The sequence below is a fragment of the Lynx canadensis genome, chromosome F1 (assembly GCF_007474595.2).
Source record: "Lynx canadensis isolate LIC74 chromosome F1, mLynCan4.pri.v2, whole genome shotgun sequence".
NCBI lineage: Eukaryota > Metazoa > Chordata > Mammalia > Carnivora > Felidae > Lynx > Lynx canadensis.
Window position 1 is genome coordinate 12,243,243 of NC_044319.2, and position 14,727 is coordinate 12,257,969.

General features: G+C 38.0%; 1 protein-coding gene across 11 annotated transcripts in view; it reads left to right on the forward strand.

Moving 5' to 3' along the window:
* Positions 1-14,727, forward strand: part of CF1H1orf112 (chromosome F1 C1orf112 homolog) — an 82,845-nt gene that overhangs the window by 59,139 nt on the left and 8,979 nt on the right. For all 11 annotated transcript variants that reach the window (XR_004343104.1, XR_004343103.1, XM_032591757.1 and 8 more), the window contains 8 exons: positions 602-788; positions 1,531-1,613; positions 1,964-2,015; positions 3,419-3,508; positions 8,636-8,821; positions 10,770-10,892; positions 11,922-12,017; positions 13,888-14,001. Coding sequence is in view for 9 of the 11 variants with exons in the window: in XM_032591757.1 (XP_032447648.1) it covers positions 602-788; positions 1,531-1,613; positions 1,964-2,015; positions 3,419-3,508; positions 8,636-8,821; positions 10,770-10,892; positions 11,922-12,017; positions 13,888-14,001 (931 nt within the window). In the remaining 2 variants the exon portion in view is untranslated. The remainder of the gene's footprint in view (positions 1-601; positions 789-1,530; positions 1,614-1,963; positions 2,016-3,418; positions 3,509-8,635; positions 8,822-10,769; positions 10,893-11,921; positions 12,018-13,887; positions 14,002-14,727) is intronic.

Genomic DNA, 14,727 nt, shown 5'->3' on the forward strand with positions numbered 1-14,727 from the left:
CCCAGGCGCCTCAGAATGACCCCTTTCTTATACCTATTTTCTATTTTATATAGAGTATCTAATCCATATTTAAATTTCAGGTTCTTTGATGACTTTTGTCTGTGACTTTGTGTAGTTCAGTACTATGATAAACATTTGGTTAGAAAAAAAAGGAAAAAAAGGTACAGAAAATTCTTTTCCTTTAAGAAATTTGTCGAACAGGGGCACCTGGGTGGCTCAGTCGGTTAAGTGTCCAACTTCATCTCAGGTCATGATTTCGCGGTCTGTGAGTTCAAACCCCGCATTGGGCTCTGTGCTGACGGCTCAGCCTGGGGCCTGTTTCGAATTCTGTGTCTCCCTCTCTCTCTGACCCTCCCCTGTTCATGCTCTGTCTCTCTCTGTCTCAAAAATAAATAAACATTATAAAAAAAAAGAAATTTGTCAAACAATGATTATATTTTATTTTTATGGTTATGTATTCACACACAGTGGAAACTGTCGTTGATACCTACCTCTTGAGACATTTTGCTTTGCTAAAATAACCCTCCTTATGTCATATTATTATTATACCTGCTAATTATTAAAATGTTCATAACGTTCAGTGCTCTCAACGTCCCTGCAGGGTATCTCTATTCAAAGCCATTTTCTACAGTTTTGAGCAGTGTTCTGGTGAACTCTCTCTCCCTGTTCACCTACAAGGAGTAAAGAGTAAAGGGCAAGCGGAGGTTGCTGTCACCTTGTATCAGCATGTTTGTGTTCATCTGTGCACATTCGTCGCTTCCTTTCATCCCTCACTGTTTCCTGAGCTGGTAAGTTTGCTATCTGCTGGGCTACACTGAGACTACCCTTCTACTTTCTTTTCACTGAAGTTTTGATTTATATGCAGAAGAAAGGAACAGTTCATGTTTTCAGGTGTCATTCTCTGAGTTTGCACATTTCACCCTATAATTCAGTTGTGTCTTAGGAAATGGTAATCCTAGAGCCCTGTGGTATTCAGATGTAATGGTCAGCCAGAACATTTGAGAAAACATTTTAGGTGGCAAGATATGGAAATATGGAGTGAAAAGAGAAAAAATGTTCGAACTTTACCTAATTCTGTTCCATAAAGAGAAGGAGAAGTAAGTAGTAGATTGTAGTACCAAGTCTGTAGATCTTAGGCATAATGTTGAGTTTCTTTAACGGAATTAAATTAGAAAAGATGTTGAGAAGATCGTGGGGAAGAAATTCTTAGGATTTACATAAGGATCAGTATCCTTTAAGATGTTTTACAGTGGTTAATATCTAGCACTAGAATCTTTGGATCCTAATGATTGAGTAAACACATTTAAAATCACTTTGGAATCTCCATAGCCCAGCATAATGCTTAACATACAGTAGGTGCTCATCAATGTTGAGGCAATGGTGCTATATATAGGTTCTTTCAGATACTAGAGAGTTGAACCTTCCCATTGAGGATCTGTTGTTATTTGGATTGTGATGGTGTTTTGTTGTTTTATTTTGAGAAATGTAATAGTAATCATAATTTATCATGAACTTTCTGTTTTTCATTAGGATGTTGCTCTGTTGAATGCTGTGCTTAGTGCTAATCTGATCACCTCTTTGTTAGCTATGGATACATGGTGCTTCCTTTCACGGTACGATGTATTTTTTTGGTTTTTGGATTGATTTATAATAGTAACTGAGAGTAAATGATGTTATAATGTAAGCTTAAAGAAAATTTCTGTCTCAATAACCCTTTACCAGCTACCCAAAATGGTTTGATTTCATAGCATAGCACTAATTAGGAACTAGGTTCCCATTTTCGTTTCTGCGGTTCAAGCCGATAGATAACTATTTCCTAGGTAGTTTTGTATATTGTGCTGTTCCTTGGCCATGGATAAAATTGCAGGTTAGAATATTTGGTGCTTTTTAGAAGTTTATCTCCTTGCTTTTCTGAATAATTGTATGAATTATTTCATAAAGATTGTCTTCTCTTAAATCACAGGTATGGGACTGCTGAACTCTGTGCACACCATGTCACCATAGTGGCTCATCTGGTGAGGAGAATTACAAGGTCTAAAACACCTACTTTCCATGCAGTTCCTTTAAGGATACGATAATCTGAAAGCATGTGAATATCAAAGGGAGAAATAGTTTGATTGCTAAATTGTTTTGGCAGTTTCTTTGCTGTGCTTTAATTCTGACGTTATTGAGAAAGGTGTATCAGAAACTGTAAAACTGCGGAAATTGTCTCATATTTTCAAAATCTTACAGGATTTCATGAATTGGTCTGAGAAAGAAAGACTAGGTTAACTGAGAATGAATTTAAAATTGAATGCAAAGTCGAAAATATAGTTGTAATGTTGCTTACTGAGAGTTATTCTTTTCTTTCTCCCTTTAATATGACTTAGACAAGGTGCCTCTTGATTTTATTGTCTCTCGGTCAGAATGATTTGAGAGGAACTAATGTGACAGAAACTTACGCCTTTTGGGAAAGAAATCTTGCTTTGTGAACGGATATAAAGAGAAAATGATGTAGTGATGATTTAATCTTTTCAGTGTTGATCTTTTTTTGTTTTCAGATTTGAGATGTTTGATATATTCCATATGATATGGTCATGATTTGTTTGTTATTCGGGGTTTTTTGTCCCTGACCTGTGATAAAGATCTTACGTGGGTCCATGTGTCTTTCGTTTCTTAGTAGCTATTATGTCATATATTTCTTAGTTTACTGTTGAAAGATGTTGTAGACTAAATCCAATGAGGTCCAGTGACCTGAACAGCTGGTCTGTATGTCTCCATGGCTAGCGGTCTGGAGCACTTACCCACTTCTGAATCCTTAGCACGTCTCGTACAAAGCAGATCCATAGTAGTTTTTATGTTATGTATATTATTTTTCAAATCAAATAAAAGCTCTAGTACATTATGATAGGAATTGATTGCCAGAACATTGATCTTATAAAATCTTTTAATGGAGCTTCTGTCTTAGAGTTATACCTGTCTCTGCACTGTTGTGCTCAGATCTTACAAAATTCCATAAACTGTCACTGAGTAGGGGATTAACATATCAAGTTATCATCAAAATAGTGATTCAAAATAGAAATCCCAAAGGGTTGTTTTTATTTTTCTTTATTTTTCCTTCAGATTTTTATTTAAATTCTAGTTAGCTAGCATGTGGCGTAATATTTTCAGGAGTAGAATTTAGTGATTCGTCACTTACATATGACATCCAGTGATCAACACCAAAGGGTTGTTTTTAAATACGGTGTCAAAACCCTTTTCTCATAAAAATAATGTAGGTTAATGAAAGAAAAACAACTTATTTAAGAAAAGCTCTAAATAAAAAATCTGAATTATTTATAATCTTATATTCCAAAAGAGCTGCTGCTAATATTTGGGCATATGAAAGCTTATAAAAACTATGATTTTAAGTCTACTCTCCTCTCCTGTCTTTTCCCAGATAAAATCTTGTCCTGGAGAATGTTACCAGCTCACCAACCTATCGATACTATTCAGGCGGCTCTTTTTCTTCATGGCCCCACCCCAGCAGGCAAGGATATGATCTTAGTCACTGTCTTTGGGTAGCTGCTGAGAATTGGATTCAGACTCTCTGAAAGCTTCCCATTGCCCCATTTATGGTACATTTGAATGTTGACATGATCTGAGTATAAATTTTTAACGTATTGATTGCTTTGCTTCTCGCTTTTAGGTGGGTTTAGATTTTGATGTTGTTAAAGAAAAATCAGAGCCATCCAGCGTAGTCAAAGTGATAAAAGTGGATTTTATTTTGGGATTGTTGCTATAGGGAAAAAGAGGCCTCGGTGGAGAACTGGGCTCGAGTCTGAATACAGCACAGACTGGGAGGGATTCATACTCAGGGAGCAAGGTGTAGGTCAGGAGGTGAAAACTGCTGAGAGGAAGTGGTGATTCTTGCTAAGCACAGACCAAGGTGATAAAATATCAAGGCTGAGGATGCTTCCTAAAAGGACTTAACAGAATTCTTGCTAAACCTGGATGCTGCAAGCCCAGGGATGGACACAATCCCAGATGGAAGACGAGTTGAGAAGAGGCTTGGAAGAAGAGCCTGACTTAAGTTTGGTCAGGAGAGAGCCTTTGTCGCTGTGTTTGCTGCAAATTACAGACAGTCATTGTCTTCCCGAAATATATCTTTCCCCTTGTTTCTCAGCCATTTAAGATATTGACATGAGAAAGTTCTGTATGCCCTTCTTCCCCTTTTAATTTATTGTGAAGACCGAGAATATCTGTATGCCCTTAATGATGTCTCTTATTTTTTACGGCAAATAAGCTGAACTTTTTTGGGAAAATGGAAAGTACGATGAGCCTTAGTTGATTGCTCTTGTGAGGAAAGCCAGCTTTGCCACGATAAAGGAGAGTCTCTGGCTACGGACACCTGTGTCGGCCAGTGCAGTCCCTTGGACTAGCGCTTTGCAGCTGTTTCAGGAGCTGCTTAGGGCTTTTTGAAACATCTAGGCTCCTGGACCTTCTCCTGTGAATGGGGTGGGTGCAGAGTGGAGGCAGTACAGTGAGGCCCAGGCATTTGTGTTATTATTGTCGTTGGAATTCCTACATGATTCTGACATGGATACGAGCTTGGGAACCACTAGGTCAGTGAAGGGGGTTTGAATCCTGTCTAACTGTGACCTTGGGCACAGCATCCTTTCCAAACCTCTTTCCCTGTCTATAGAATGGTGGATACGTGTTAACTATTTTGAAAAATTTTGTAACGACCCAGATGTAATACAGGCGAAACACTTAGCATAGTGCCGTGCTTAGAAGGGTGCTCAGTAAATATTGGGAGTCCTTTCTGAATAGAGTATTTGCCTCAAGTCCGTTTCTCCTTTCCTGCCCGAGAGAAGCTGGACAGGCACCAGAGGAGCCGTGCTGGCCTCCTAGCCCCCTTCCTTGCAGGTGGTGCCGATGCCGAAAGCACACCAGGCCCACCTGCTAGCCTTCTAGAAAACACAGAAGTGTTGCTCTTCTCCTTTCCAAAACCCCCAAAGAGTCGTCTGCTCCACGTCCCTTCAGATTTTAATCCCTTTTATTCCCCTCTCAGGGGTCTTTCTCTTGGTTTCTGGGACACTGTTCTTCACAGGGGCCCCGTGAACTGGGAAGCCCTTCCTGAGGGTCCGTTTAACCTCAGTTTTCTCATTTATTAAATGGGAATAAAATTGTCCTTTTCCCAGGGTTGTTGTGAAATTTTAACTTGTAGAATACTACAACTCAGGATGAATGATCTAAGTGAGGTCTAGAAACGTGGTTGTAAATAAACTCTAGTTAATGTTTAGAGACTTCTTAGACACTCCTCAATTGTCTAAGTTTTTCCAAATAATTGAGGCTATCAGATTTTGAAGTTAGGAATATTTGAGAGGTTACTTTTAACTCTTTCCCTCGGTTATCAAATACTGGTTTCCTGGTCAGCTTACTGTGCTTCAATTTAAAGGGACATGTCTGAATTTGAATTCTTGTCTGAGAGTCCGTGGCATTTAGCTAATCGTAAAACTGAGGTACTAACCTTCCCTAGACAGATCTGAGACTTGAGATTCGAAACGCGAGCTGCTCGAAGGGAACACTTCACAAGTGTTCCTTCTTCTGCCAGGCTCTGCTCTTTCTCCTTTTCCCTGAGGACGTGATCCCTCCTCCTGAAGGCAGGAGGGAGGGAACGGGCCTTCTTTGAGATGGACTGGGCTGCGTTCTGGGCACTTCAGTTCTTGGAGTTCCCGCGTCAGCCTGCGGGTGGAATCCGTGGTGTTAACGTTCATTCTGCACGTGAAGACACAGTAGCTCAGGGAAACTCGCCATGACAAACGGCTGGGCCGGGATCTGTGCCAGATCCATCTTACTCCATCCAAAAGCTGTGCTTGTGTCGCCCCGGCCCCGGCTCCTCTCAGCTCTTCTGCAGGCGGCTGTCCCGGGGCTTCCTGTCCGCAGGGTGCCGGTCTGCCTCCTTGTCCCTGTAGCTGTGAAATCTGCTTTTCTTGTTGAGGTGTGTAAAGCTCGCTCATTAATTTTTAATAGCGCTTTGTTTAAAAGAAACAACTTGGAAACCACTGTGCTATATATCATGATACCAGAAAGAACATAGAATCTGGTAGAAACTACAAATTTATTAAAGTGCTCATGGTGAAAGGTGCTGCGTAAGGAGTACCAAAACTGGCACAAATCAGGTTTTGTTGGGTGTTCATAGCTTAGAAGATCATTTGTGGGGAGGTATGGGTGGGAACGGGGGAATAGGGGAAGCTGTTGGAGATGGAGGCATTTGTGACATAGGCTAAAGGATGGGGGAGGAAGGGCGGCTGGGACAGGGGTGAAGGGGGGAGAGCACGCGCTGGGGAAAAGGAGAGACCAGCAGCAAAGCTGGAAGTAATTACTGTTTGCACACAGGATGGTATCTTTTTAAAAGGTGAAATAAAAACCCAGATTTTGTATTAGTGGTGCAGCATTAACATAGTGAAAATAGTTGATCCCAGTTCAGTGATGTTTTACTTAAAAAAAAAAAAAAAAAGTGTGGCAATAATTTGGGGGGAACTGCCAGTAAATAGGGAGATTAAAATGTGTTTCTGTTTCAATGTGGAGAGTAATTATTGATATCCTATTATCTCTTTCAGTGTGTAACTGTTAATATTTCTGTTTTATAGAAACGAGCAAAAGTACAAGGTTACTGAGAGGAAAGGATTTAATATACCTGGTTTAAGTAGACTGATAGTTGTGTTGCCATTTTTATCTAAAATAAAAAGTACTATGAAAAGAAAAAAAGTACTGTCAGTATTTGCATTTTAAGCCCACTGTTGTATTTTTCCTCTCTTCTCAATTTTAACAAGGGAAGTCCTAAGTCTCTGCAAATTATTCAGTTCTACTTCACTCCTTATGAACTGTTGTTAGCACTGGCAGTTTTAAATATATTTTTTAAGTTTTATTTATTTGGGAAAGAGAGAGAGCATGGGGGAAGGGCAGAGAAGGGGGGGAGAGAGAGAGAGAGAGAGAGAGAGAGAGAGAGAGAATGAATCCCAAGCAGGTTCCACATTGTCAGTGCAGAGCCCAATGTGGGGCTCAAACCCACAACCACAAGATCATGACCTGAGCCGAAATCAAGAGTCAGACAGTTAACTGACTGAGCCACCCCAGTGCCCCTGAATATTTAAAATTGTATTAAGACTGGGGTTTTCAAACTCAAAATAGTAAATAAATCACTTTTTCTATGTAATAAATTTTGTCAACGCCTACCCTTTTATGTTGTCCAGGGCATTATTATTTGTAATTTCTATTTTGGCAAGGGAACTAGTTCATTCAGTCACTGGATTTTATTATAAAGAAAGGTCATGTTCAGCTGATGTCTATCAGTTGGCACATTTCTCTTGGCCCTCCTGATGCAGTTTGGTTTCATGAGTAAAGCTGCTTATTATAATAGACACATAGCTCATCACAGGGTCCATTTTTCTGGCTTTATCAGCTGTCCCAGAAGATAGCCACACAATTTCTCCCTTGTTTTGACAGCTAAATATTGTCTGCAAACAAAATCCAAATATAAATATGATACACAATGTGAGAAAATTACTCTGTCAAATTTAACATGGTAGGGTTTTTTTTTTTTAATATAGGAAGTTTTCATCAAGTAGATTTGAGATACTACAAATTGAATTATTCTTCTTAAAAAATTACATTAATATACTTCCTAGGTTATATTTAATTTAGAAATTCAGTGCACCATTATTATTGCTGTTTTTCCACTGGAAACTATTATTTTAACTTTTTGTTTTTTTATTTATTTTTTTTTTTTAATTTTTTTTTTTTTTCAACGTTTATTTATTTTTGGGACAGAGAGAGACAGAGCATGAACGGGGGAGGGACAGAGAGAGAGGGAGACACAGAATCGGAAACAGGCTCCAGGCTCCGAGCCATCAGCCCAGAGCCTGACGCGGGGCTCGAACTCACGAACCGCGAGATCGTGACCTGGCTGAAGTCGGACGCTTAACCGACTGCGCCACCCAGGCGCCCCTAACTTTTTGTTTTTTTAATGTTTGTGTTCTGTTTTTAGCTAGTCTGCTGATGCCTCATTTTTAACAAACTAGTGCTGTTTTTCTGTTAACTTGGCAAAGGCTTTGGATTATTTCAGTGGTAGAATGGATTTGCTAGCCACATGATTCTGAACTGGTGGCTTACGTTTGTGAAACAAATTCTGTGTGTCCTCTGAGAGCAAAGCCAACTAGCCTAGTGGAAAATCGAACCGATGAGCTTTGCTTCTTTCTGTAGGTCCTTTGTTCTAATCAGCTGAGATAACAGTAAGCCGCCAGGGTTGGCCGAATCGCTCTTTTGGCATACCTTGGAATATTACTTTTGACTTAACAAGGTCACGAGCACACATGTTCTTAGGAAAATAATAGACTTACTGGGTAGGATAAAATAGCTACCTGACTAATAATGAAATCGATTATTTTTAACATCTCTCAGTGCCTACATATCATGTTCCACTTAAACTGCGTTTTGCACTTGCAAACAAATGCAACAACAGCAAATACAATAATGCATGTTTGTGTCATTTACCTTGGTCTGGTCCTTGTCAGTTAAAAGCTTTTTAAAAACATAAACCATGGGAGTCAGTTCTCCGCTTTTGTGTATCCATTCATCAGATCGTCTTCTGTTACTCTTCAATTTTTTTCAGGTGGAGTTTATCCAGAAATTTTCCCCCAGAGAAGCAGAAAATCTGTCTCTGTGGCAATGTATTTCCTTCCAGGCATTACCTGCCGAGCTTAGGAAACAAGCCACACAAGAGGTCGTTGGAGTAGGCATTGCACGGTGTACGGAGTGGCTAAGTGATAGTCGTACTTTGGGAGAGCTTGACTCTCTGGTAAGAAAAGAATTTTGATTGATTTGGTTCATTTAGTAACTGTTTATTGAGCACTACTTAAGGTACTAGTGATGGGTTGTTAATAAGAAGGATACAGTCTTCCCTCAGGTTAGAAACTAGCAAGCTTTCAGATTCTACATTGTAAAGGGGTCTGTGAGAAACTTACTCCATCTTGATGTAAATTACATTGGGGGCTGAGGGTCTGCAGTTCAAGACACACTGGACCAAGATGAAACTCAGTATGAAATATTTTATTTGCAGTGATTTTGCTGACACATCATTAGATTAGGCAGACATGACTCTTCTGTTTGACAAAATGCAGCCCCCATTTTAGACACACCTATTCTGAGTCTTTATGTAGTTCTTATGAGCTTTATGTTCCCTCTTAATGAAACGTAAAAGAAGTTCATCTAGAAGAAGTAAAAACCACACGAGTTTTTAAAATTGAAAAATTGACTATACTACATGTGGTTCAGTTTTCCAGTTGAGTATCCTTTTCTCCTTCATTTATTTCATCCAGCAAACATATTGTGAACACTCTTGTGTGCCAAGCACTGTTCTAGGCATTGGGGATAGAATAGGGAACAAAACAAAAATTCCTGTTCTCATGAACTTGTACTCTAGCTCAGCTGTGGACAGTAAAATAAGTAATGAATATATTTGTAAATGTTTTAGATTAGTTTGGGATAAGTGGAGAAAAATCAAGCAGGGATGGGGACAGGGTATTCAAGGGGCTAGGGGTGTATTTGCAATTTTAAATTACGAGGTCAGGGTTTTTTCAAGGCTTAGATCTCCACACTGAGTGTAAGTGTTCTGACACTCTGTTCTATTCATGGCACTTGATGATAATGAAGTCTAAAGGAGCTGAGGCCCCAGAGGTTATGAATAACTTATAACTCTGCATAAAAACCTGTGTCAAATTTGTATTCTAAGACCCAGTGCCATCTTTTCAGCTACTTCATTAATACATTTTATTAAAAAATAATTTTAATAAAATTTTATTAAAAATAATTTTTTAAATTATCAGGATAATTTAAAACATATACACATATTAAAGGAAATATAAGTTTTTGTTTGCATTTATTTTGAGATAACTTTGAAATACACAGGAGTAACTTAGATTGTTCAGGTTTTACATTTATTGTGCACTGATTTTTGCAGTTGAAGATAAAAAATTTTTTGGAGTAGGCAAAATAATGCACCTGTTTTCTAAACTTGAATATATCTTTGCCCTGACCAAAACTTTATTTCAGCAGGTCATTTTACATGCTTATTTGTAGAAGGAAATAGGTAAATCTTAAAAAGCTGTGTGTTAATCCTTCAAACTTAAATGTTGTTGAAGTATGATGGGTTAAAGGCATTGTTACTAATCATTACGTGCAGCCCACTGCACTCCTGGACAGTCAGAGAGAGAGATTCCATATATAGATAAGAGCAGATCCAGATAAGACGGTTTTTAGTTTCAAGTTCTAGATAGTGTACTTCTCAAGTATTGTATTTGTTTATTGAATGCAGAGTGTTGTTGAGGAATTTTAAAGATTAATTATGAAACAACAGCAATAATAAAAATCTAGTAATGGTAAAAGATTGCTAGGTGCATCATGTGAAAAAAATAGACTCTGTAGTTGATGAATATTATAAAATTAGCTTGATTATGTGGACAGTCTGTATCATTGTATTAAAATACAATGCTGCTTCCATTTTGATATTAAATTTTAACCTAAAAGGAAAAAAAATATGTAGAAAATGAAGCAGATGTTTGTCTATAAGGAAAACGATTTTTAATAAAATGTATTAATGAAGTAGCTGAAAAGATGGCATTGGGTCTTAGAACACACATTGGCCACGGGTTTTTATGCAGAGTTACAAGTTATCCATAACCTCTGGGGCCTCGGCTCCTTTAGACTGGGATCTAACCTCAGTTCTTTCCCTCTGTCTCCACTTACAGAACACACAGCTTTCTGCTTTGCTTGCTGTGTGTAATTCTGCTAGTGAAGCTTTGGATATTGCACAGCAGACTGCAATTCTGGAAATCGGGAGTCAGCTTTGGGCATTTTTAAACACTACGCTGGTAAGGAAAGCAGCTGATAATTTCTCCGGAGAACAAATAAAATACTGAAAAAAGAATAGCACCAAAATTTCCCTGTAGAGCGAAATGTATGTAATTTCTTTAGGTGCTTGATAGAACTTGCAATCAGAACTTAAAATACCTATTTGTGCTCTTTGAACCAGTTCTTTTTGAGTGTGACAGGATTCCACTAGTAAAACTAGAGCCTAGTAGAGTGACTGACAGTCCAGCTAACTATTTTCATGACCATTTGGACCCTATTAAAAAAAATCAAACCCTTCTTGGTATTGTTTCTCTTCTCTGTTGGGTTAGTGTAGCCTGTTTCTGTGGTTCTGGGGTCTTCCATGAAATCTTTTGGGCAGTGGAGAGTGACCTGGCCTAAAGGCAGCAGGGACAAGTGGATGGCTATGGCTGCTTTGTGTTCCTCTTCCCCAGCGATGGCAGAGGCCAGGTGACAGGCTAGAATTGGGATGATGGGTGTCCCACAGATGATTGTGGTTTCCAAATGACATTTAGTTTAACAATCTAAATAGGACATTTGTTTTCTTTGAGTAGTGCCAGCTGCTGGAAGCTGAAGGCAACATTCACACTTTTGGTAAATAATGGAAATGGTTTTGCAGATAATGTTTTATCATTAAAATTTACGTATGGTTAAATTTCCCTTCTTTAGTATTTTAACTTCAGGAAGTGCTTTCCCCCAATCCTCACAAATCATTCAGTAAATATTCATTGAGGATCTCTCTGCTGGTGATCTAGCTTACCATATCATGATAGAAACCACAGTTACAGAGAAGAGAAATGGAATTTCTGGTCATGTGATCTTGAGCAAATTATTTAACCTCTCTGCCCCTTTTTCTTATTTTTTGGTAAAGTGAGGGTAGTAAGAGCTACTTCATAGAGTTATAAGGTATATGTGAGGTAATATAAAACACTTAGCATATTGCCTCGTGTATAATAAATGTTCATTAAAAGGTAGCTATTTTCATGTAATTGAAAATTTTCACCAAAATTATTTTGTGTTTCTTATTTAAGGTAACAGGTCAACCTTATGTTCAGCAGACACTTAGCCTTTTACTTTCACTGTTGGGATTTTTCATTCAAACTCTAGATCCTCATCTGATAAGTCAGGTAAGAACAGTGAACAAATTGTTGATACTTTGCTGAGGAAATTATTGAACTGGTATGACCTAAAATAGCTTTGTAGAAACAGCCCTTTTTAGCGATTTGTTGCTCAGTTTGCTTGTTCCCCCTTTCCTGCTGGACTGAATGTAGACATCACAGGTTTGCTTTATCTTAGGGCGGTCCCCTCATTTCTTTCACTCATCCAGTAGAGTATGGTTAGGATACAGGCTGTTGGTTCAGCCCATATCTGTTCTTCCCTATCTCCCTGATGCCAAATAGTCCAAGCTTTAACTGCCCCAGAACATCTCTGAGGCCAGGAGTCATAGCTCATGTGTGAACTTTGCATGCATACCGTGCTCAAATGTATTTCAGCAGCTGTGGGAGTGCAGAATATAAGCAATGTGGACTTAGGGACCATCTTCACGGTCTCTTTGAAAGCATGATTCTGACGTAAAGGACTACTGAATTTTCTCTCTGGCCCCCAGCCTGCATGGCTGGAGCAGGCAGGACGAGGTCACTGTCGGGGGGATCCTTTTGATGCTGCCTAGTCACTGCCTGCCTTTGGCGTTTCTAAGCCGATACAGAGAGGAGACGGCAAAAGGCCTCCGTCTTCTCTGAAATGATTCGGAGGCTTTGGAATTAGTCCATCTTGGACAGAACTGATCCCCCAAATCGAGAGTTGGCTTAAGCTTACAGGCACATTAAGAAATAAACAGTTATGAGGTCAAACTAATCATTCCTTGGAGGAGGATGGAAGGAATAATACCTTATCACAGGACCATATATGCTGGAAAGCAGAACTACTAACACTTTGTTTTTTAGTAGCTTGGTTAGTGGTTGTGCACATTCACAACTTGGCATTAACAAATACATACTAATGAGGTGCAGTTTTAAATTACATATTTATAAAAAAATTACATATTTATATATGCATATGTATATGTGTATGTATATGTGTATATATGTACATATGTATATGTATTATATTAAATATATGTATATATGTATTATAGTAAGTAAATTACAAATTCTATATGCATAACATGGATTAACTAAATTACAGAGAATGAGAATACAGTAGAATCATTGACTCAGACTTTGTGGATTCTGAAGTTTCTAATCTTTTTTGAAAAATCAAATATGGATAATTTTGATAGAATTGTGTCTACCTTTAAAAAACCCACATAACTAAAGTTCTAAAATTTCAGCATAAGTAAATTGTTCATTTAGGTGTTGCTTCTTTTATAGGAGACTTTATCTCTGTGTTCCTTTAAACCAGGGATTGGCCCCCAAAATAAATAAATGTTGAAAAAAAAAATTAAAAAAAAAAAAAATAAAAATAAACCAGGGATTGGCAAACTATGGCTTCCTGGCTAGGTTCTCCCTTCCTGTTTATAGGACAAGAGCTAAGGATGATTTTTACATTTTTAAAGGTTTGTAAAATAAAAACTAAAAAAACAAACAAAAAAAAGAGTATGCAGCAGGGAACATACTACCTACAAAGCCTAAAGTATTTACCACCTGGCCCTTCATAGAAAGTTTGCCGATCCCTGCTTTAAATAATGAATTTCCGTCACTATAATTTATAATACAGAACAACTATTAAGGATTTGAAAGGAGAGCACTGGTATGTAATTTTTCAGGAAGATACTTTTTTATTTTTAACAGCAAGTGGGAGGATGAATACTGTAATAATTAGGTCAGGCATTTGTTTTTCTTCAAATTCCACTTGTGAAGTGTAGGCTTTGTTGAGTGTTCAGCTGTTTTGGGTTTTGTTGTGTTTTCCCTTCCACACATCCATCAAAATCTTACTCATTAGGTCTCTACAAAATACTTGTTTTCATTTCTAACTGTTCTTTGGTCTTTGCCACTTTAGGTAGTAACTTTGCAGACCTCACTGCTTAAATTAGAGCCTCCTGACCATGTTTGTTTGGCAGTGCTTGATTTTGTATCTTCTCTGGGAAATTTTTTTATACCTCAAGCTATCCAGGTAATATTCTTCATGCTTTTGTTCCCCAAATTCCTTTAATTCTTTTGTTAACAAAATCTCTGTAAGAATTAGTAAAATTTTCAGGCTTCTGATTTCTGTCTGAAATTCTGTGGATTGTTGACAATGAAAGTTGGGGGGGGGATGTATTTTGTGAAGAGAGGATGACTTTGTCAAAATAGAACTCATTGTAAGTTTTTTTCTTTTTAGAAAAATACATTTTGACATACAGATAATTTAGAGTTGGCAGTAGCCTGAGAGTCTCATTCCAGTTGGCCTTTAGTACACAATGTCTCTGAGGAAGGCAGACATTTGTCTTCTAGGGAATAGTATATAATGAGGAAATTGGGTAATTTATCAAACTGTATATACTCTTGGTTTTATATCCATGAAAAAGAACTTGTTTGTTAAGACAATGTTTTTGAAAATGTTGCAAAGTATATATAATTGGCAAATGGATATTTACTTATAAATTATACTGCAGGGGTCTGACAATATACTACTTAATTTCCAGATACAACCTCCTGAACTGAATTTTGCCTTCCTTATTACTGTGGTCAGTCTAGATAGTTGGCTTTTTTCACGTCCGTGGGTGATGACAACCTTGTCATGTAATTGGAGCAAAAATATGATGGATGTTATCTCAGTAGATATTAAAATCTTTGCAATAGAAACATTTAACTGGCTAGTTTCTAAAGGGCTCTTATTTGCTCACAAGTAAATGGTATC